Source organism: Ranitomeya variabilis, chromosome 3 (genome assembly GCF_051348905.1).
Source record: "Ranitomeya variabilis isolate aRanVar5 chromosome 3, aRanVar5.hap1, whole genome shotgun sequence".
NCBI classification, from domain to species: Eukaryota; Metazoa; Chordata; class Amphibia; order Anura; family Dendrobatidae; genus Ranitomeya; species Ranitomeya variabilis.
Window position 1 is genome coordinate 24,931,943 of NC_135234.1, and position 24,389 is coordinate 24,956,331.

At 42.9% G+C, this 24,389-nt stretch overlaps 2 protein-coding genes across 8 annotated transcripts in view; one reads left to right on the plus strand and one right to left on the minus strand.

The window, feature by feature from the left end:
• Positions 1 to 9,020: 9,020 nt before the first annotated feature.
• Positions 9,021 to 19,828, plus strand: PDZK1 (PDZ domain containing 1). The gene is made up of 9 exons (XM_077293784.1): positions 9,021 to 9,080; positions 10,457 to 10,668; positions 12,644 to 12,899; positions 13,320 to 13,456; positions 15,153 to 15,348; positions 16,772 to 16,968; positions 17,052 to 17,297; positions 17,867 to 18,634; positions 19,378 to 19,828. Exons 2-9 carry the CDS (start codon positions 10,459 to 10,461, stop codon positions 19,429 to 19,431), a joined length of 2,064 nt encoding a protein of 687 aa, XP_077149899.1. The 5' UTR covers positions 9,021 to 9,080; positions 10,457 to 10,458; the 3' UTR covers positions 19,432 to 19,828.
• Positions 19,829 to 21,965: 2,137 nt separating this feature from the next.
• Positions 21,966 to 24,389, minus strand: part of GPR89B (G protein-coupled receptor 89B) — a 36,247-nt gene continuing 33,823 nt past the window's right edge. For 3 of the 7 annotated variants that reach the window (XM_077293788.1, XM_077293789.1, XM_077293787.1), the window contains exon 15: positions 22,081 to 23,173. In XM_077293788.1, coding sequence (XP_077149903.1) covers positions 22,967 to 23,173 — 207 coding nt within the window. In that variant the 3' untranslated portion in view covers positions 22,081 to 22,966. Of the gene's footprint in view, positions 23,174 to 24,389 lie in introns of all 7 variants that reach the window. The other 4 variants (XR_013223667.1, XR_013223668.1, XM_077293786.1 and 1 more) reach the window with 3 other exon arrangements.

Here is a 24,389-nt window from a genome sequence, read left to right on the forward strand (position 1 = left end):
CACTGAGGGGTTCAAAGTGCTCACCACTCATCTAGATAAGTTCCTTGGGGGGTCTAGTTTCCAAAATGGGGTCACTTATGGGGGGTTTCTTCTGTTTAGACACATCAGGGGCTCTGCAAACGCAACGTGACGCCTGCAGACCATTCCATCAAAGTCTGCATTTCAAAACGTCACTACTTCCCTTCCGAGCCCCAACGTGTGCCCAAACAGTGGTCCCCCCCACATATGGGGTATCAGGGTACTCAGAACTAACTGGACAACAACTTTTGGGGTCCAATTTCTCCTGTTATCCTTGTGAAAATGAAAAATAGCGGACTAAAAAAATAATTTTTGAGGAAAAAAAAAGATTTTTTATTTTCACGGCTCTACGTTATAAACTTCTGTGAAGCACTTGGGGGTTCAAAGTGCTCACCAAACATCTAGATAAGTTCCTTGGGGGCTCTAGTTTCCAAAATGGGGTCACTTGTGTGGGGTTTCTTCTGTTTAGGCACATCAGGGGCTCTGCAAATGTAACATGACGCCTGCAGACCATTCCATCAAAGTCTGCATTCCAAAACGTCACTTCCCTTCCAAGCCCCGACGTGTGCCCAAACAGTGGTTCCCCCCCAGATATGGGGTATTAGCGTACTCAGGACAAAATGGACAACAACTTTTGGGGTCCAATTTCTCCTGTTACCCTTGTGAAAATAAAAAATTGCGGGCTACAATATAATTTTTGAGGAAAGAAAACTGATTTTTATTTTCACGGCTCTGCGTTATAAACTTCTGTGAAGCACTTGGGGGTTCAAAGTGCTCACCGCACATGTAGTTTAGTTCATTGGGAGGTCTAGTTTCCAAAATGGGGTCACTTGTAGGGGAGCTCCAATGTTTAGGCACACAGGGGCTCTCCAAACGCGACATGGTGTCCGCTAACGATTAGAGCTAATTATTCATTCAAAAAGTCAAATGGCGCTCCTTTCCTTCCGAGCCCTGCCGTGCGCCCAAACAGTGGTTTACTCCTACATGTGAGGTATCAGTGTACTCAGGAGAAATTGCCCAATAAATTTTACGATCCATTTTATCCTGTGGCCCATGTGAAAATGAAAAAAATTGAGGCTAAAAGAAATTTTTTGTGAAAAAAAGTACTTTTTCATTTTTACGGATCAATTTGTGAAGCACCTGGGGGTTCAAAGTGCTCACTATGCAACTAGATAAGTTCCTTGGGGGGTCTAGTTTCCAAAATGGAGTCAGTTGTGGGGGAGCTCCAATCTTTAGGCACACAGGGGCTCTCCAAACGCGCCATAATATCCGCTAAGGATTGAAGCCAATTTTTCATTCAAAAAGTCAAATGGCGCTCCTTCCCTTCTGTGCCCTGTTGTGCGCCCAAACAGTGGTTCCCCCCGCCCTTCACCATGCTGTGATTTTAATTACATCCAAACACAGTTGGTTCCGACCTTCCTATAAATGCAGGCTTTGCTATGTTATTAGCCAGAGGTAGGTGTTCACACTAGGCAGTCAGGTCAGAGACCCATCCAATCTGAGATTACCTTGACGTTTGGTGGATGGGCTCACATTTTTTGGCCAAATCTTGTGCTAAGCATCTCATGTTTTTTCATAGATTTCACAAGCCATTATGCTATTCACATTTCATGTATCGCACATTTCCTTGCTTTAGTACATATTGGGCTTCATGTTAGTAGTAAATTTAGGTCGATAATTTTTGCGTTTATTTGTGAAAAAAACGGAAATTTGGCGAACATTTTTAAAATTTTGCAATTTTCAAATTTTGAATTTTTATTCTGTTAAACCAGAGTGATGTGATACAAAATAGTTAATAAATAACATTTCCCACAGGTCTACTTTACATCAGCACAATTTTGGAAACAAATTTTTTTTTGCTAGGATGTTATAAGGGTTAAAATTTGACCAGCGATTTCTCAATTTTACAACAAAATTTACAAAACCGTTTTTTTTTTAGGGACCACCTCACATTTGAAGTCAGTTTAAGGGGTCTATATGGCTGAAAATACCCAAAAGGCTACGTTCACATTTGTGTTGCATCGGGCGCAGGTTCGGTGACGCATAGCGGCGCATGCGTCATGCACCCCTATATTTAACATGGGGGCGCATGGACATGCGTTGTCTTGCGTTTTGTGACGTATGCGTCATTTTTGCCGCAAGCGTCAGGGCGCACAGGACGCTGCATGATGCTTTTTTTTTTTGCGCCGAAAATCATGCCAAAATTGGACGCATGCGTCACAAAAAGCTGCGTTTTGCATGCGTTGTGCGTTGCGTCGCCGACGCTGCACCACACAACGCAAATGTGAACGCAGCCAAAGTGACACCATTCTAAAAACTGCACCCCTCAAGGTGCTCAAAACCACATTCAAGAAGTTTATTAACCCTTCAGGTGTTTCACAGCAGCAGAAACAACATGGAAGGAAAAAATGAACATTTAACTTTTTAGTCACAAAAATGATCTTTTAGCAACAATTTTTTTATTTTCCCAAGGGTAAAAGGAGAAATTGGACCCCGAAAGTTGTTGTCCAATTTGTCCTGAGCACGCTGATGCTGCATTTATAGGAAGGTCGGAACCAACGGTGTTTGGATGTAATTAAAATCACAGCATGGTGAAGGGCGGGGCGTTCAAGTCAGAAAAAATAATACATAGTAAATATAGGAAAACTGACTGAACAGCAATCTAGTCTGAACTGGTGCATAACCAAAAAAGACTTACATAGCAAATAGATCAATGGCTGCACTCAACGGTATTAAAGCAAGGAAATGTGCGATACATGAAATGTGAATAGCATAATGGCTTGTGAAATCTATGAAAAAACACATGAGATGGTTAGCACAAGATTTTAATTACATCCAAACACAGTTGGTTCCGACTTCCTATAAAAGCAGGCTTTACCATGTTATTAGCCAGAGGTAGGTGTTCACACTAGGCAGTCAGGTCAGGGACCCATCCGATCTGAGATTACCTTGACGTTTGGTGGATGGGCTCACATTTTTTGGCCAAATCTTGTGCTAAGCATCTCATGTGTTTTTTCATAGATTTCACAAGCCATTATGCTATTCACATTTCATGTATCGCACATTTCCTTGCTTTAGTACAGTTGAGTGCAGCCATTGATCTATTTGCTATGTAAGTCTTTTTTGGTTATGCACCAGTTCAGACTAGATTGCGGCTCAGTCAGTTTACCTATATTTACTATGAAGCCCAGTATGTCACAAAAAAACAATCTCAGAATCACTAGGATCCGTTAAAGCGTTCTTGAGTTATTACCTCATAAAGGGACACGGGTCAGAATTGCAAAAAACAGCAAGGTCATTAAGGTCAAAATAGGCTGGGTCATGAAGGGGTTAAACAGTCACTGCTGTCAATTAAACATGAAGCTTTGCATGCGAACCAGATAGCAATGGATGAAACCATAACACAGGGAGATTGTAGCCAGCTGAGCCTCATATCTGCTCAGTGTGGATTGGGAATCAATGAGGAGCTGGATGCTGAGGAGGAGGAAGTGGAGAAACAGGAGCTGGTGGCTAGCGCAACAGAGGCTAGTAGTCACAAAACTTTCGTCCTGCCTCTCGCACATGGATAGGCTGAGGATGGGAATGAGGAGGCAGAGAGGGAGGAGATGGAGAGTTGTCATCATGGTGGAGACTGGGAAATGTTGGCTGTATGGAGCTTGGCACATGTGGCTAACTTTATGTACTGCTGCCTTTACCGTGACCCTCACGTTACATTCATCTTGGCCAAAAACAGAGTACTGGTTGTTCAACCTTCTAGACCAACCCTACAAGAAGACCTTTGCATCTCTTCTTCTCGAGGTGGAGTGGTCTTCTAAAAAAGTGATATACCAGAAGGCCATTGTGGAAAATATGTTGACAAATTTCCCATCAAACCACGCTAGCGGTAGGAGGCACGCTCACTTGCCCAACCAAGGAGGAAAGGCCAGGGAGACACACAGCAGCAGAGGAAGGGGTACACTATCAAAGGATTGAGCTGATTTCATGACATCAGTTCAGGGTCTGATGACTGGGAATTTTTGACACGGAGGGAAAAGTTTTTGGAGATAGTCAAGCAATACCTAGCCGACAAAAGCAGCATACTCCCCAATTCCTCTGTGACTTTGAACTATTGAATCTCAAAGTCACTTGGCATGACCTGTCCCTCTATGCCTTGGAGGTGTTATGCTGCCTGCTGCCAGAATCTCACCTGAGCAGGTTTTAATGCAGCTGGGGGGGGGGGGGTAATAACAGACAGGCACTTTCTATATATATTGTTTTAAATCCTTTTTACATTTTGCCTCCTATACAAGTCATTATATAAGAGAAAATGTTTCTTAACATTCTCATTCCTGCCAAATTCAATTTCTTGTGGGTTTGGAATGTTTTATTGTCAGTCCTTAAAGTGAAGTAAAACTGTGACACTATTGTTCTCAGCAGCGATCTGGGGCTCAGAGATGCTTCCAGGAGTCTTCCCCCATGCTGTTCTCCTTCCATTCAGCCCTTTTCCCATCCATTTCAACATTTTCACTGCCCCGCAGACCTTTTTGTGGGGTCTGCCAGATTAAAGCTCGGCTTTCCCATCGACTCCCATTATACTCGTTACTCGAAACGAGCATGCGAGTATTAGAAATTGGTCGGCTCGAGTAGCGAGCACCCGAGCATTTTAGTGCTTGCTCATCTCTAGTTGGCACCCTACGCTTGAGCAATGACGCCCCCGCTCGGAGGTCGACTCTCCCTGTTTGCTCCTGTGAGGCCCTATTAAAGGGAGACATGGTCAGAAAAAGATAAGGAGCAATTATATACTGAGAGACAAAGTGCGATATTTATAATTGTATCCAGTGGATGGAGTCGTGTAACTCCACATGATACGTATTTGGGTATAATGACACGTGGCAACTTTTTTGGATGTTTTCAAGCTTTGTTAATCCAGTTTTTTCTCAATCTTCTTCTTTTTACAAAATTGACATCTGGATGATTATTTGCACAAACATTAACTCATATGTTGCCCATTTAATACATGTGTAGATTTTGGTGGGATAGGTTGCAGGTCACACTGAGCTTCGCCTATGGCGCTTTGCTCCTGTCCCACTATAGAATACTAAAATAAAATATCTTTCTTTGTGCACTTGCTGTACCTGCCCGTTTTTTTCTGACCTTGTCTCCCTTTAATAGGGTCAGACAGGGAGAGTCAATGTCTGAGCTCAGGCACCATTGCGCAGGTGTAGGATGCCAACCTCCGCAGCACGGTAGGGTCACATTAGACCATTTATAGGGTAAACCTTCTTTTTCTTAGATCAGCGATGAAGATTCTGACAGTATGCGGATTGCACGACTGTATATATGATATGTGTAGATGTTACATTTGGATTAGGTGTTAACTGCACTGAATCAGCTGCATGATTTGGGATCATTGATTTCTGTGGAAAGAGCTCCTTCTTTAGATCCCTATTTGGTAATTCTCCTTTTTCATTTTTTTCTTTACGGCGATTCCCGTCTTGTCCAATTAAGGGTTACCACTATAGAACACATCTACGTACTGTTGCTGTCTGGTTTTTCCTACCTTTCCTCCCTCTCTAGGGTCAAAGAGTGAAAGTCGACGTCCGAGCTGGGCACCGTCGCACAGATGTAGGGTGCCAACCTCTGCGGCGAGGTAGGGTGACCTCAGACCAAGCATAGAGTGAATGTATACTTTCTATACTGCCTTGCAGATGAGCAAATAATATTTGGCCACAGTGTTGGCATTCTCTTGATGAGCTTCAAGAGGTAGTCACCGGGAATGGTTTTCACTTCACAGGTGTGCGCTGTCAGGTTTAATAAGTGGGATTTCTTGCCTTATAAATGGTGTTAGGACCATCAGTTGTGTTGTGCAGAAGTCTGGTGGATACACAGCTGATAGTCCTACTGAATATATTATGGCAAGAAAAAAACAGCTAAGTAAAGAAAAACAAGTGGCTATTATTGCTTTAAGAAATGAAGGTCAGCCAGTCTGAAAAATTGGGAAAACTTTGAAAGTGTCCCCAAGTGCAGTTGCAAAAACTAAGAGAATGCCAAGAGTGTGCAAAGCAGTCATTAAAGCAAAAGGTGGCTACTTTGAAGAACCTAGAATATAAGACATATTTTCAGTTGTTTAACACTTTTTTGTTAAGTATATAATTCCACATGTTAATTCATAGTTTTGATGGACACAGGGAACATGCGCTGTTTCCAAAGCGCTGCCAGTTCTGGATCATCGGCACATACCCTAATAGCTCAATGTGTTATTAGGCTGATTCCCAAGAGAATGTTCCCTGGTTTGAATCGAGGAGAAGCCATGAAGATTTCCAAAGAAAAGAGAAACAGCATCATCCGCCTCATCAACAGCGTTCTCTCGGCCAAGAAAATTGCCAAACTGCATCATGTGAGTTCCAGGACAGTTGGAAGAATACGAAATGAAGTCCGTCCATGCATTGAAAAGCCAAGAGGTCGATGTCCAGGCAAAATATTGGAGTCAACAATTTGGCTCATGACAAGGTCTATCGGTTCTGGTGCTGAAAACACAGCAGTGTAGGAGGCTCATATGCTTCATAATAGTGAGATCACAGGTGTCCATGCAAGCACCGTGAAACGCACGTTACACAAGGAATGGTCCTGAAAAAAGGTGAAGAAGCCTCAACTTCAATATCGTCAAAAGAAGCGTCGTCTTGGGTTTGCAAAAAAAAGTATGAAAAGTGAATGGTGGAAGATTGGAAACGGGTGATTTGCATCGATGACACGAAAGTCAATAGACGGCTCTGATGGGGCAAATGGGTCTGGAAGAAACAAGGGAAAAAGAGGCTAACGGATCGGGAAATTGAAGCAACTATGAAGTTTGGTGGAGGAAGCCTGATGATTTGAGGATGTTTCACAGCCAGAGGCGTTGGATACTTGACCAGGATCGATGGTGGTCTCAGTGCTGAGCTGTATGTGAGAATCCTACAAGATGAGTTACTTTATACACTTGAGTACTATGGGTAAGAAAAGGACGACATAATGTTCCAGCAGGACAACGACCTGAAGCATACATCGAGATTGGCGAAGGAATGGTTCAATGACAATGAAGTAGAGGAGCTGGATTGTCCCCACAGTCTCCAGACCTCAACCCAATCAGACACCTGTGAGTAAAGTTGAAGAATAAGCTGGATACAGACCCAAGTGATGCAACCAATATGCACCAACTTTGGTAATGTGTAGAAGAGACCTGGGATCAGATTTTGGTTGAGACATGGATGAATCTGATCTACCTAGAAGGATTCAGGCCGTGGTGAAAGGCAAAGGTGGATTTACAAAATACTAACAAAATAATAAAAATTAAAATGTAGGGATTTTAGGAGAAAAACAGAAAAAGTGCAGTGACATGACAAGAATTTGCATAACTAATCACATGCTAAATAGTCGCAAGGTAAATTTATATGAGATAGACAAGATGATTGTCTATAAAATGACGGTGGTCTCACATCAGAACTTGTAGTGGACGGTGAGATATGGAGCCTGAAAGTCAGAAGGTCAAAACATTGTTAGCCTTTTGCTCTTCAGTGTATATATACACATATATATATATATATATATATATATATATATATATATATATATATATATATATATATATATATATATATATGTACTGTCTTTTACAGGGTTACATGCAACTTACTGTAGGGCCGGCTTTGCTCTACTCATGATTGTTTTTTTTTTTTCTTTAAGCTACTTTTTAAACATATTTTCTATACTTTTTTTTTGTAACATTATTTTTTACCTTTTTAGACTTTATTTTTTTGTAAATTATAAACTGTATATATTTTTTTTAGCTTTCTATACCCTATGCATAGTTTTATACTATTTTTATAACATGTTTCGCTATCTTTTTACACTTGCTCTTTTTGATATTCTAAATTCTTTTTTATATCATTATATATCTTTTTAGCTTTCTATACATTATAAAAAAGCTTTTTTTATATATTTTTTCTTCCGCATTACATTTTTTACATTAAAATAAAAAAATAAACTAGATGCCTGATCTCAAAGTACGAAAATGTTATTAGTTATTTATTTTTTCGTATGTATTTTATACATGATTGAGTGTCACGGATTGCCAGTCTTTGTATATATGGGTTTTTGTCCTATTTTTTTTCTCTCTGGTTTCTCTATTTTTATATATTCCTCTATCTTTTTATGCTCGCTCTCCTTAAAATATAAATGTATATATATATATAAAGTCCAAGCAAAAGATACGAAAAAATAGCGGCACTACCCTAGTCGGGTCAATATCGCAAACTCACCACTGCGGGAACAACGATGGTCTCTGTGCTGCAAAACACCGTATTAACTGCGGGGTGCTCCTTCAGGGAAAACAGTCTTTGAATTCAGAAGAAGTCCATAAGAAATGATGAGGGCACTCACCGCATAGAATATACGAAAGTTCCTTTATTGAAGATAAAACATCCAGACAACGGTCATGGCCGGGGGAGAGGCAACTCGTGCGAGCAGGGGTGGACAACGGCCGTTTCGCGCTGTCTTGCGCTTCAACAGGACCCGTTGAAGCGCAAGACAGCGCGAAACGGCCGTTGTCCACCCCTGCTCGCACGAGTTGCCTCTCCCCCGGCCATGACCGTTGTCTGGATGTTTTATCTTCAATAAAGGAACTTTCGTATATTCTATGCGGTGAGTGCCCTCATCATTTCTTATGGACTTCTTCTGTATATATATATATATATATATATATATATATATATATATTTCTATTCACTGCATTTTTTTATACTTTTTTCTTACTCTATTTTTCTTATATTATAGGTTTTTTCAATCTCTGCATACTTTATATATGTTTTATATTATCATATAATATATGTGTATATATTTATTTATTTTGTACTGTACTATGCAGTGCTAACAGTAAAAGTACTGACAGGAGATAAAATTCCCTGGTTATCCACTAATGCGGAGTTAAATAGATCATCTTTTAATTCAACCTTTGCCCAACCAAAGTCCAGCTGATCCGTGCCAACACAAGGTAAGACTTAATCCTCAGCGAGAGGACAGCCAGCCGACCTCCCCACCACATCTGACAGGTAAGGTTTGGGTGGATGTGTGTGCAGACTATATAAAGGGGTTTATAATTTAGTGCCCAGAGCTGCAGGTATTTATATGGGATAAGATTTTATATTGGAACACAATCTGCAAGCCTGACGGAAAAGCTCCAACCACTCTGTGCGTTTCCTCCTAAATGCGTGCAGAAGAACTTCAGACCTTTTGGTTTGGGGACTTTTCTAGATTGTGGGCAGCACTAGATTTGGCATTTTGTGATCTTTATGACTTTTCTAAAAAGAGAACTTGAGCAAAACCTAAATCTTTAACTGAAGTTAAAGGACTATTTACATCTTAGACAATGACTGTCCATCGTTACGATCTGCCATGTATCTCTGATAGATGCGAGTTCCACCTCTATGTCAAAAACAGGGCCCCCTTTTGAAAGTTCCACCTCTAGAAAACGAGTCCTCACACCCCAATCAAACTTGGGGAGGTGGCCGCCAAGTCAAGGTTGAAAATGAATGGATAGGAGGGCGCGGATGTTCCCGTCTCTCTCCATTAAATTTTGTAGGCAGCATGTCTTCGCGGCCATCTCTCCATTCCTTCACTCCATTCCTTCTCCATTCCTCCTCGCCAAGGTCAATCGCTCATCATGGACCGGGGTTTGGGCAGCCCAGTACCAACAGATAGGTGTGAACCCCAAAGGGGGGATTTGCATCCGTCAAAGGTTTCGTGTGGATATGCCATAAATGTCTAAGGCTGGAATACCCGTTTAAGAATCCTGACCCTATGTCAAATTCACAAGACGCAAACTTATAGGGTGTTGTTATATGAGATTATGCTTTAGCTGCCCCATGCCTGCCCGTGATAGTCACTGGGGATTAAATTTCACTGGATATTCATCTTTACAGCACTGCAGCTAAAATTTGCTCAAAATTGTGGCAAAACCCTGGAGGTTTGCACCGATTATGCAAAAACAGCAGCAAAAAACGCTTCAGGGGGAAGGAGGTCACATGGTGACGACTGGTTACCCTTGAAATCAGCTTCATAGTCACCGAGAGAGCCAATGCATCCGATGAGCGGAATTAGTAGAAAAGCACTCAAAGTAGAACTTTCCAGACTCCCACCTAAAGGCATATTGGAATTTTCAGGTTGGGGTAGAATCGTCCTTTGACTTATTGCTGAGATAGAAGGAAAAAAAATATCTTGTGACCTCTTGACAAAGAAGAAAGTTCTTTGGGGAAAAAGGGAACTTGGAACCTTTATTGATGAGTTACAGTAGATATGATAATGGCGGCCATACTGATTATAACCCAACCTGAGTGTAGCATTACTGGACGATGACTCCTATTCCGATAGTTGACTTTGTTTTCCATGTCCCCGGTCTATAATACATATGTATATTCCTCTACCACAGACATGGCCCTGGACGCCAAGACCCGTGAGTGCTCTTTAACCAAAAAGGATGGAAAAGGCTACGGATTTTTCTTGCGCGTAGAGCAGGATGTACCCGGTCACCTCGTTCGGTCGGTGGAGAGTGGAAGCATCGCAGATAAAGCTGGGTTAAAAGATGGAGACCGAGTCCTGAAGGTCAATGGGAAGTTTGTGGATGACACAGAACACGCTAAGGTAACGGAGACTTTTCGAGACTTGATATATGGATGAACTTCGCTACCAGTCTTTTCAATGGGGTTGTTAAGTAGAATTTCCATGCCAACCAGTATTTCCTTGATAACTCAGGTCTAGGGTAGGAAAGAGGTTAAGTGGCTGTATTAGGATTGGGCGAGTTTTTTTACTCTTTACTATCCAAAACCAATTAAGGCTAGTTTCACATTTGCGTTTAAAAACGCAGCGTTTAAAACGCAAACGCAGGTGGTGAAAAAAACGCATGTAAAAGCGTGCAAATGCTGCATTTTTTAGACGCATGCGTTTTCGCATGCGGTAAAAAAAACACGGCGTTTTGACGCGTTTACATGCGTTTTTTCCTGCGTTTGCGTTTTTGAAACGCATGCTGAGAAGTGTGTGACAGCTGCCAATCATCAAAATCAACAAGAAAACCCACTATAAATAGAAATAGCTAGGGTTGGGGTTAGGATCCCTAGGGTTAGGGGTAGGGATAGGATCCCTAGGGTTAGGGGTAGGGTTAGGGTTAGGATCCCTTTATCACCTTGACGGTGGGGGGTGGCTTATCAGTGTGTATTCTTGTTTTTTTCTATTGAAACGCATGCGTTTAAAAATGCAACCAAACGCATGTGCTTAAAAACGCATGCGTTTACATAGACAGCAATACGTTTTTTTGCAGCAAAAAAACGCCTCTAGAAATTACTACATGTTGCATTTCCGCAACAAAACGCAAGCATAGAAACGACGCATTCGTCGTCAAACGCGGCAAAACGCATACAAAAAACGCATGCGTTTTTAATGTTAAATATAGGAAAAAAAACTCATGCGTTTTTTTGCGCTAAAATGCAGCGGCAAAAAACGCAAATGTGAAACCAGCCTTAAATAATAAAATGACAAATATTCTTAAAATTAAAATCTACCTTTTTTTTTGCCAAGGCCTCCTATGCAAGTCTGTGTCTCCATGGTTACAGACTACAAACAAACCCAGTGTAGTCAGATCCTGTAACCAGGTTATATCAATCTACCGTAACTTATTTCAGTAGATTAGTAAGTGGTAGAGTATGGGGACAAATTATATGGAGGAGGACATGCCCTGGAGACCACACCACTTTGGGAATGTGGCGGTGTCCACTGCCCATTCTTTCCAAATGGCAGTTTATATGACTGTATATTAATATTTGCTTTTTAAAAATCAGGACATTTATAGCGGTAAAAATAAGTTATCACCTATCCAGCGGAATAGCGATAACTTGTTGATCGGTGGGGGTTCGACTGTTGGGACTGGCACCGATGGGGACAATAGGAACTTTTGCCCTGTAAGGATAAGCAGCAGTGCGGATGCTTCGCTACCACTTCATTCATTCCCAATGGGGCTGATGAGCGTTGCACTCCAACAGCCGTATAGGGAATGGATGGAGCTGCGGTAGGAAATGTCCACTTTTGGATACGGTTTGCATTAAACCAACCCCTCCTGGACTCCAGATCGCTGGATATTTCATAGACACTGTTGGAAAATACGAGTTAATCTGATTCAGTAGAGACGAGGTGGAGCGGCAGTCACAACATACATACGGGGCTCTCTTTTAAAAGTCTAAGGGACATGCTGTCTTGGAAGCCTCTAATTTATATTGAGACACCATATATGTGGTGAAGTAGAAGCACGTGACTGCACAGTCAGACTACGCATGGTTTTTTTTGTAGTCTGATACCATGGGGACACATGGATCCGTACAGGAGCTGTAGTCACAGATAGGATGCAGCCAAATGGACACCGTGTTGCCACGATGTTAGATGTGACTAGAGAATAAGTTGTCCCATTGAAGGGTGAGCACGTTTCGGCAGGCTAGATTGTGTTAAACTACAACTCCCAGCATTGCGGCTGTCACGGTTTGTTTGGGAGCAGTATTTTCCCAGGGCAGAGGTTGCTTTTTCGTGTCCTGCAGCAGTGTCATGATGGTGATTTTTGTTTGACCATCCACAGGTGGTGGAAATGATTCAAGCCAGTGGTTCTTCTGTGAGCCTGACAGTTCAGGACGAAGTTTCTTACTTAAATTCCAAGAAGAGTCCAGTGGATAAATCTGGAGATAAAGCACCATCTGAGAATAAAGCACCATCTGAGAATAAAGCACCGTCTGAGAATAAAGCACCTTCAGGAGAAGCAGAGATGCCAAAACCAAGGCTCTGCTACTTGGTGAAAGGCAAAGGTTCTTTTGGATTCTCCTTAAAAGCGCCAAAAGGTAAGAAGTCGCAAAGTGTCCAGGGATAAAGAAAAATGTTGGCTTTCTTCCTAAGACAGCGCCACATCCATCTGTGAGTTGTGTCTGATAATGCAGTTTGACTACATTGAAGTGAAAGGAGTTGTCCTGCAATGCCACATAAAATCTGTGGACTAAAGCAACCTGTTTTTTTTTTAATCTTTCCACGATGAACCCATATAACAGTATTATCAATAGAAAGCCTTGGCTAGGCTGTACTATGGCATGCCCCTCTCTCAGGATGCAGATTAACATATTCAATCGGTTGGATGTTGCACCAAAATCGTCAAAGTTGAGTTGCTTAGGTTAAAAAGAACCTCTTGACAATGTCATAATCCTCTGACATTATTGATATTATACATTTATCCAGATATGCTTCTCATGGGATTTCCTGCCCTTTAGGCACCAAAGGCTTTTTCCTGGACACCCTGGCGGCAGGCGGTGTGGCTGCTACAGCCGGCGTCAAGGAAGGTGACCGATTAATCGAAGTAAACGGCAAGAACATTGAATCGGACACCTACGATCAACTGGTCAAGAAGGTATGATTATAGCTGGGGGTATGGCTATCGGGCAGAAGCAGCAGTCACACAAAGGCCCTGGTGCCAGAGCGACAGGACCGGATCAAGGTGTATATGGGTCTTTGGGAGGCAGAGTCTCAGCAGGAATTTCTTCCCTTTACAATTTTTTCCATCGATAGAGCTGTATAAGGGCTTGATTTTTTTTTGCAGAACGAGCTGTAGTTTTTATCAGTAATGTTTTGGGGTCCGTGTGACATTCTGTTCTTTATTTCTACTATTTTTTTCAAGCATGGCCGACACAGGGGCCTCCAGTAGACCCCCAACTGCCATGGCATTACCATTTGCAACCCCCCAATCCTGTTACGAGCAGGTTCAAGGTTAAACTGCTGAGCAAGCAGAAATCTGACAGCTGAGGGACAGGAGACCACGGGTAGGTAGGTGGAATGCTGGAAACCGGAGGCAAGCAGGAAGGAATCTTCAAGGACACCGCAGGCAGGATGATGGAAACAACAAGCAGGTGGGAAATGTCCAGGAGATCCCAGGCAGGAAGGCAGATGTCCAAGAGACTGTAGGCAGGAGACATCCAGGAGACCACAGGCGGGTGGGATGGTGAAAACTGATGGTAGACGGGCGATGTCCAGGAGAACACAGGCAAGCAGGTGGGATGCTGGAGATAGCTGACAGGTGGGAGACTTGTAGGAGGCGGGAGATGTTCAGGAGACTACAGAGGGGGCAAGCGTTATGCAGGAACCCGCAGGCAGGATAGAGACATCCAGGAGGGCACAGGCAAACACATAGCAAGGGTAAGCTAAAAGTCTTAATAAAGTCATGGAAGCAGCAAGCAGACATGAGACATCCTGGAAGCCACAGGTGGACACACAGCAAAGGTAAACTAAAAAGTCTTAAAGTCCTGAAAGCCGCAAATAGACAGGTTAGAAGGGTTAATGGAAGCCGCAGGACAGACACACAAACTAAAAGTCATACTTGAAAGTCTTAATTCCAAGACACAGGTGTGTGTCTTGGGATGCCTTATATTGGCCTTGGAAGTTCAACACATGGGAGCACACCGGGCTACTTGCAAAGTCTAACGTGGAGCACAAGAAAGTCTAGCGGACCGGGGTGAGGGAAGAAAAACAAGGATCCGAGACAGATGGGTAACATTTATATTCAATGAGCTCCCCCTAGTGGTGACTGCAGGCAGTCAGAATTTTATTGTTAACCCTATAACTACAGGTGCTTTTCGCAAAATTAAAATTCTAATTTTGTGAGAAGCAACTGTATGTCATGGATTATCAATAGTTTCCTCCAGTTTTTGGCAGAAGACTGAACTTTAAAAAAAAAAAAAAAAAAAAAAAAAAGGAACAATTTTTGAGCAAAAAAATTGCAACTTTTTTTTTCCAGCACTTCCCAGTTATAAAAGTGTTAAAAAAAGGACCATGATTTACTGGGAAAGTGTCTGCTGTATGGCACAATACTACATTTCTCTTTTCATTTTCTGACGATCTAAAAGGTGCCAAAAACTTGGTGCAAGTCACCAAACTATTTTTTACAGGTGTGTTTGAAAAAGTTGTTAAATATATGCTATAAAAAAAATCAACTACTTTCTAATTGGTTTAATTTGGCATTATTTTCAATATCTCCGCTTGCGGTCAGTGAATGGGAGCACTGTCGTCACCATGATCTGGCGTGATATATGGCATCTCGCTGTTTCCCGCAGGTGAAGGATTCCGGAGATTCTGTCATGTTCCTGGTGGCCGATAAAGAAACCGCTGATTACTTCGATCAAAAGAAGAAAAAAATCACAGCAGACGAGGCGAACCTGCAGCTACTGCCGAACCCTCCGAGGATGGTGGGGCTGGAGAAGGAAGCAGATGGCTATGGATTTTATCTGAGACAGGAGAAAAACCATAGAGGTAACAAATAAACGTGGCCGGTGGATCCACTGACCAATATAGGAATCACTTTACTGTGAGTGGGGTCGTGCGCTTAGGTAAAAATAAGGGGGCTCTAAAGAGGACCTCTCCTGAAAGGTCTGTTCTTTTCCCATTAAAAACTATTGTTTTCCCGGAACTAAGTATTGTGCTGTTCCTCTGGAAATATATAAATAAATGGTCAACTGAGCAATTGTATTCCCCTGGGTATGTCCCCATACAATCTACCACTGGCAGCGATGATTGGAAAATGCAAGTACCATTCCCTTCACAAGGGGAACAGTAACGATTTTAACAATGGTCATTTTCAGACATTTTCAGAGAGAACCTGTCACTTGCTCAAAAAATTGAGTTAAAAACCTTGTAGAAATCCCTGAGCTCCCCTAGCCCTGGCACTTTTTTCCGTTTTGTGCTGCAACGCTCCATTGCAGAAATATTCACATTTGTTTTCTTTGGAGCGTTATGGGAAATCTCTAGACATTTCTTCAGTCATCTCTGTGGGCACGTGCTTTCACCCTTTCCCACCCAGACGCGCTTCATCACAGCTAGGCAGTATCTAGCACCGCTAGATCAGCTGTTGCGCTATTACTGGCATTCTTTGGGAGGGAAGGGTGAAAGCGCACACACCCTCAGAGGAGACTCTGAAGAAACGCCCATCTGAGCTACAAGAAGAAATTTCACATACTGCACTCCTAAAGCAACAAATGTGAATATCTCTGCAATGGAGCAACACAGAGCAAAATGGAAAAAAACGACAGAAACAGGGGAGCTCAGGGAATTTTAATAAGCTGAATTTTTTGAGCAAGTGGCAGGTCTCTTTAAGACAATGAACGGATAGACAGTACATTTGAGTTAATCCTACAGGCTCCATTCCCAGGGACCATCCTAGAAAAATTGCACAGTTGATTAAAAAACAGTATCCGATTCACCACTCACTGAGCATCTTTATCTAAATTTAGTTGACAAAAATCTGATTAATGAAGCAATAAGAAACAGACAACCCTGCTCTCAGCACTGCAGTCTCCTTATCATACAGGTCATAGCCTGTCAAAATTTGAATAATAGGAAGAAGACCAATTGCTAAAAATGTGTTGTCAGATTGGCAGCAGTCACCTCATTTTGCTGGCACTATTAATCAGATTTTCCTAAACTTGTATTTAGGAGAACCTTTACAAAAAGGAAATACAATGTTAGGGGAGAGAGGGACTATCTGAAGATGGGTCTGTCTTCTGCGAATCCCAACTTTTTAAGGGGAACAGCAATCGAATTAGCCCTTCTGCCCCTTCAGCTTAGCAGTTGGTGATGGTGGTTTAGGCACAAATCAAAATATTGTTGGTTACCACAGTAAAAATAATCTATCGCAAAACAGTATTCATAAATATTGTGACTACTATGTTCTTCGCAGGCCACTTCATTGTAGAAATTGACCAGAAAAGCGCAGCACACAAAGCTGGCCTCAAGGAATATGACCGCATCGTCGCTGTGAATGGAGAATCCGTGGAGGCCTTCGAGCACGAACAGGTGGTGGAAGCCATCCAGAAGGGGGGAAACAAGACCAGCCTGCTGATCTCAAACAAAGCGACAGATGAAATATACACCAAGGTAAGTGTCCGGTGTGAAGAAGGTGGATTTACTACCAGGGGGTCTAGAAGAAGAGTATAATGTTCTGAACGTTTGGTTTTCAGGCAGGCATTTCCGCATTCCTGTATCTAAAAACATCAAAGACTCCGACACCAATAAAAACAGAAACTCCAAAACCAACAGAAACGCTTGCCAAGCCAGCCCCGGCACCAGCGCCGGTTAAACCTGCAGCCACCACATCTCCTGATCCAAAACACAAGCCCAGACTATGCCGACTGACAAAGGGCAGCTCAGGTTTTGGCTTTAACCTCAATGCTATCAAAGATGTCCCAGGACAGTTCCTTAAGCAGGTAAATCATTGCAGATGGTGGTAGGGGTGATAGCATCAAAGACTATTGCCGATGGTGGCAACATAAAGCTAAGTTTGGGGATTGTGCTGTGCTTTAGAGTTCACACATTGGGAAAGAAAACTGGGTCAAGAGAACTTCTCGAAGGGTGGGCTATGTTAACGTTTTTAATGGCCACTTGGTTTTGGATAGTGCTCCTCTCACTACAGCAGTTTGGTACTTTGGTGTTTTATAACCTTCGGCAGGTCTTTTGACCTGTCTTGATTCTTTTGAGCCATCAAGAAGATTTCCAGGGCATTTGTCATTTTTTTTTTTTATTAACTAGATGGGTTAATATGCTCTCTGAACTCATAGTGGTTCACTTTTGGATCGAAAACCCTTTCATTAGAAAAACATTTCGGAAGCAGGTCCACTTTTGACCAGTCCCATTTACTTGGTCAACGATGAGTAGAGAGTTTGGTCACATCCAAATTTAGATAAGGATCTGCTTATATACTTAGGATTTGGTTAAATTCTACCTGGATGCTCTTCATTTTCCAAATTTTAAAAACATATCTTTGTTTTATTTAAAGGTTATCAAGGGTGGTCCTGCAGATGTGGCTGGAATCAAAGAAGAGGACTTCTTGGTTGAAGTCAATGGTGTGAACGTGGAGAAGGAGGCGTATGATGACGTTGTGTTGAAAATCAAAGAAGCAGGCGGGAACGTTACATTACTGGTGGTTTCACGAGAGGGTTATGAGCACTTTAAGGCGCAAAACATCCAAATAACTTCATCAATGGCTGTCCCTCTACCGGAAATCAAAAATACACCTACAAGTTCCACACAAAATAATTCACCCAGCAAAACTGAACCTGCACCGGAAACCAAAAATCCTCCTCCTACAAATTCCACCCAGAATAATCTACCAGGCAAAGCTGAACCTGCACCGGAAACCAAAAATCCAACTCCAGCAACTTCCACCGAAAATAATCCACCCAGCAAAGCTGAACCTGCAACGGAAACTAAAAATCCTCCTCCTACAAATCCCACTCAAAATAACCCACCTAGTATAGCTGATCCTGCACCAGAAACAAAAAATCCTCCTCCAACAAGTTCCACCCAAAATAATCCACCAAGTAAAGCTGAACCTGCACCGGAAACAAAAAATTCTCCTCCTCCAAGTTCCACCCAAAATAACCCACCAAGTAAAGCTGAACCTGCTCCGGAAACAAAAAATTCTCCTCCTCCAAGTTCCACCCAAAATAAATCACCCAACAAAGCTGAACCTGTAGCGGAGACCAACACCAACCAAAAAACTCCACCTAGCAAAGCAAGATCAGCTCCAGAACCCATCGAAACGGTGAGATGAAATATTAACATGGTTTGTAAGGATTAAAGAACACACATATAGCTCAAGGAAAGAAAATTCATTCCGGCCACATCTTTCTTAAGAAACACATCTTTTATAGAATTAATCTGGGCATCTTCTTCAGGCCGATAGTCATGTACTGTAACCGCTTTTACCGTAAAGAATTGAATTGTGATAACTGCTCTTACAGTAGAGAATATTATACTGTGACCACTCTTACAATAAAAATTCCAGCACTTCGTCTCTGCCGCTGCCCCATCCCTGTTGTTTGGCTGTAGTGTCGATTTTAACAGCGCTGCAGCCAATCACTAAGCTAAGGGGCTGTGCTGATGTAGAGGATATGCTCAGTGAGTAACTTCCCTACTGCAGCCAAACAGAGACCAAGGCGGCAGCACAAACACAACACTAGACTGGGGGGGAGGGTAAATAAAGCTCTGAATATTTTATTAAGGAAAAAAAGGGAGGTCCACTTAAAAAATAATATACCGTTAAATGCATTTTTTTCTACTTAAATGCATGGATTTGGGGCCAAAGATAATTTTTGCAATTGTGATTCATTAAAAATATTTTTAGACTGCTTGCTTCTCTGCACATTGTTGGCTGCAGAAATGAGTTAACTGGTGCGCGTAGACTTTGATGGGTGTAATAGCAACATTTACTACCTCCGATTTATGGTGCCATTTACATCGTGGGATTAATCAATATATTTTTACTGTACTGTTCCAATCCTGCAGGAAACTAAAAGTTCAAATGAGTCTCCAAAAAATGATGACGACACCGCTCTGTAGACACCAAGACCAGGAGAGGTCCCACCTATGGCCAAACATGAGAAACTCTGGAGGATTCCGCCTCCGTCAATGATACTCCGAGACCAAAGCGATTGTAGCACTAACACAAGATCCAAGGTTCCGTGCTGGGTGGGCAGGGAGAGGAGCTCGTATTATTAAGCCTTGGCCCTGGGTTGATTATTTATGGTCGTTTGGTAATAATTAACCTCTGGAGAATTGTGGCAGTAAAATATTTCACTTTTATGACTTGTTTTGCTTCTCTGAGGCTCGGGAGATCGACATCACGAGAGTCGGTGAGAGACGAGATGGAAGTCACACGTCCAATAAGGCTGCAGCTAAGGGCGATATCTGTCCATAGTAACAGTTGTTAATAAAATAAAGTTAATTGGTGACTCCAGATGGATGTTTCTGCACATGTCATCGCTTCCCTCATCCCCCAGCTCTTGTTGCACATACCAGTCTAACTTATCCAGGGGCTGCCCCACTTTCATGATCTATATCTTGGCAGTTCCTCTTTAACAGCATTCTATCAGATCTATAGGTGCTGGAACTTCCTTTTGGTAGTATTCCACCATGAGTTGCTCTTGCAACTGTCCAATGGCCTGCCTCTCTGTAATGCCGGAATGCAGTTAAAAAGAACATAAGCTGGAAGACTAAGCAGCAACTACATATACATATATACATATACCTTAGAAATACAAAGACCCGCCCTCATTTCCTGTACAAAGAAAGCCACACCTCCATTTCCTGTAGAGATACAAAGCCACACCTCACTTCCTGTAGCGATACAAATCCACGCCTCACTTCCTGCAGAGACAAAGCTCCACCCTACTTCCTGCAGACAAAGCTCCACCCCTACCTTCTGTAGAGACAAAGTCCCAGCCTCACTTCCTGTAGAGACACAAAGCCCCACCTCTACTTCCTATAGAAACAAAGCACCACCTTCACCTTCCCACAGAGCATTGTTCTCCAACTTAGTCCTCACAAGCCAACAGGGCAGGTTTTTAGAAATTCCCTAGTATTGCACAGGTGGTAGAATTATCACCTGGGCAATACTAAGGAAATCCCGAAAACCTGCGCTGTTGGTGGCTCTTGAGGACTGGAGTTGGGGGAACATTGCTGTAGAGACAAAGCCACACCCTTAGTTATTGTTGAGACAAAGCCACACATCCAATTCCAGTAGAGCTACAAAACCTCCACCCTCACCTTCCTGTAGGGAGACAAAGTCCTACCCTCACTTTCTGTAGACAAAGCCTCGCCCTCACTTCCTGTAGAGACAGAGCCACACCCACTCTTCCTGTAGAGTCCAATCTCCACCCTCACTTCCTGTAGACAAAGCAACGCCCTCATTTCCGGTAGACAAAGCAACGCCCTCACTTCCTGTAGAGACAAAGCCCCGTCCTCACTTCCTGAAGATACAAAACCTCACCCACTCTTACTGTAGAGGCCAAGCCCCGCCCTCACTTCCTGTAGAGACAAAGTCCCGCCCTTACTTCCTGTAGAAACAAAGAGCCCCACCCTCACTTCTTGTAGACAAAGCCCCACCTCACTTTCTGTAGAGATCAAGCCCCGCCCTTACTTCCTGTAGAAACAAAGAGCCACACCCTCACTTCTTGTAGACAAAGCCCCACCTCCCTTTCTGTACAAACAAAGCCCCACCCTCACTTCCTGTAGAGACAAAGCCCCACCCTCACTTCTTGTAGACAAAGCCCCACCTCACTTTCGGTAGAGATCAAGCCCCACCCTCACTTCCTGTAGAGACAAAGCCCCACCCTTACTTCCTGTAGAAACAAAGCCCCACCCTCACTTCTTGTAGACAAAGCCCCACCTCACTTACTGTAGAAACAAAGCCCCACCTCACTTACTGTAGAAACAAAGCCCCACCTCACTTACTGTAGAAACAAAGCCCCATCCTTACTTCCTGTAGAGACAAAACCCCACTCTCACTTCCTGTAGAGACAAAGCCCCACCTCACTTACTGTAGAAACAAAGCCCCATCCTTACTTCCTGTAGAGACAAAACCCCACTCTCACTTCCTGTAGAGACAAAGCCCCACCTCACTTACTGTAGAAACAAAGCCCCATCCTTACTTCCTGTAGAGACAAAACCCCACTCTCACTTCCTGTAGAGACAAAGCCCCACCTCACTTACTGTAGAAACAAAGCCCCATCCTTACTTCCTGTAGAGACAAAACCCCACTCTCACTTCCTGTAGAGACAAAATCCCACCCTTACTTCTTGTAAACAAAGTCCCACCCTCACTTCTTGTAGACAAAGTCCCACCCTCACTTCCTGTAGAGAAAGCACCACCCTCACTCCCTGTAGACAAAGTCCCACCCTTACTTCCTGTAGACAAAGTCCCGCCCTCACTTTCTGTAGACAAAGTCCCGCCCTCACTTCCTGTAGACAAAGTCCCGCCCTCACTTCCTGTAGACAAAGTCCCACCCTCACTTCCTGTAGAGACAAAATCCCACTCTCGCTTCCTCATCCCCGCCCAGTTTCTTTGCCTGCTGGATTAGTGAAATTTAGAGAGGTGTGAGCTAGCTTACTGGAATTTTATTTTATGTACACCTCCATATTACAAACTCATAAAGCTAAGTTGACCGTACACAAGAAAGTAAAGTAAAAAGATGGAGAAAAGACATTTTGTAAAATCAAAAAAAAATTTAATAAGAAAAAAAAATAAAAAAAATCTTCAAGTAATCCAGCATCTGATTATCCATAAAATCTTATAGTCCGATCTATGGATCCATAGGACACGGTCCCGTAAAATCAGCATCTTCCTCATCGGCCGCAACTGGAAAGACTGGACGCCGACGAATATGCCCGTCATTACGGCTGCTTTTTCTCAATTTTATAACATTTAAATAATATATTCTTTCTTCTGAGATCATAGCAATTTTTATCATGTTATTATGGTCTAGGACATAAAGGATAGTTCCAAAAGAATTACCGTACATAATTGTCTGATATCTGCGGGTCTCATATCTATCTTGTGAGCGGGGCCCTCACATCTATTAACCCTTTAAACAATACCAAGAATTTGAGGAGTTGTGTGGAAGCCCTATGTCTCAAAACAAAATTTCAGCAGAGTCATTCTCTGCAGTCCGATGACTCAACCCTACCAAGTTATTTCTAATGGATTTCTCCTCCAGGCCAGGCTGAGATACTGAAATACCACAGGAAATACTTTCAGGAGATAACCACCAGGAGGCACCATCAAAAGGCACCACCAGGAGATACCACGAAAAGATACCATCAAGAGGCACTACTAGGAAGCACCACTTAAAGCTACGATCAAGAGGAACCACCAGGAGATACTACTGAGTGGCCCCACCAAGATGTACCACTAGGAAGCACTACCAAGAGATACCACCCGGAGGCACCACTAGGAGATACCACCAAGAGGAACCACCAAGAAGAACCACTAGGAGGAACCACCAAGGGGCATCACCAGAGGGCACCACTAAGAGATACCAATATGAGGCACCACCCAGATACTCCCATCTGTCTCTCCTGGTGGTCCATGCCGTGGGTTACACAGCCATGTGTTTTTCTGGTGCTTGCTTATGTGCCAGGTACAGGAAGAGGATGCTGGACAGGGCGCTGACCAGAAAGATGACATCGAACCAGCGGTGGTAGAAGTTGAACTGCAGCTCTCCTAGAACCTCGGTAATGATGGTGCGGTACTCCAAGGGCATGCTCATCCGGATCAGGAGGACAGAGGAGACGAAGTACATTCCCTAGAAGGACAAACATGGAGGAGAACATTTCACAGCCGGACTGAAAAAAAATTCTGGTACAGACCAGAAGTTTGGACACCTACTCATTTAAAGATTTTTCTGTATTTTCATGACTATGAAAATTGTACATTCACACTGAAGGCATCAAAACTATGAATTAACATATGTGGAATTATATACTTAACAAAAAGTGTGAAACAACTGAAATGATGTCTTATATTCTAGGTTCTTCAAAGTAGCCACTTTTTGCTTTGATAACTGCTTTGCACACTCTTGGCATTCTCTTGATGAGCTTCAAGAGGTAGTCACCGGAAATGGTTTTCACTTCACAGGTGTGCCCTGTCAGGTTTAATAAGTGGGATTTCTTGCCTTATAAATGGGGTTGGGACCATCAGTTGTGTTGTGCAGAAGTCTGGTGGATACACAGCTGATAGTCCTACTGAGTAGACGGTTAGAATTTGTATTATGGCAAGAAAAAAGCAGCTAAGTAAAGAAAAACCAGTGGCCATCATTACTTTAAGAAATGAAGGTCAGTCAGTCCGAAAAATTGGGAAAACTTTGAAAGTGTCCCCAAGTGCAGTGGCAAAAACCATCAAGCGCTACAAAGAAACTGGCTCACATGAGGACCGCCCCAGGAAAGGAAGACCAAGAGTCACCTCTGCTTCTGAGGATAAGTTTATCTGAGTCACCAGCCTCAGAAATCGCAGGTTAACAGCAGCTCAGGTTAGAGACCAGGTCAATGCCACACAGTTCTAGCAGCAGACACATCTCTACAACAACTGTTAAGAGGAGACTTTGTGCAGCAGGCCTTCATGGTAAAATAGCTGCTAGGAAACCACTGCTAAGGACAGGCGACAAGCAGAAGAGACTTGTTTGGGCTAAAGAACACAAGGAATGGACATTAGACCAGTGGAAATCTGTGCTTTGGTCTGATGAGTCCAAATTTGAGATCTTTGGTTCCAACCACCGTGTCTTTGTGCGACGCAGAAAAGGTGAACGGATGGACTCTACATGCCTGGTTCCCACCGTGAAGCATGGAGGAGTAGGTGTGATGGTGTGGGGGGCTTTGCTGGTGACACTGTTGGGGATTTATTCAAAATTGAAGGCATACTGAACCAGCATGACTACCACAGCATCTTGCAGCGGCATGCTATTCCATCCGGTTTGCGTTTAATTGGACCATCATTTATTTTTCAACAGGACAATGACCCCAAAC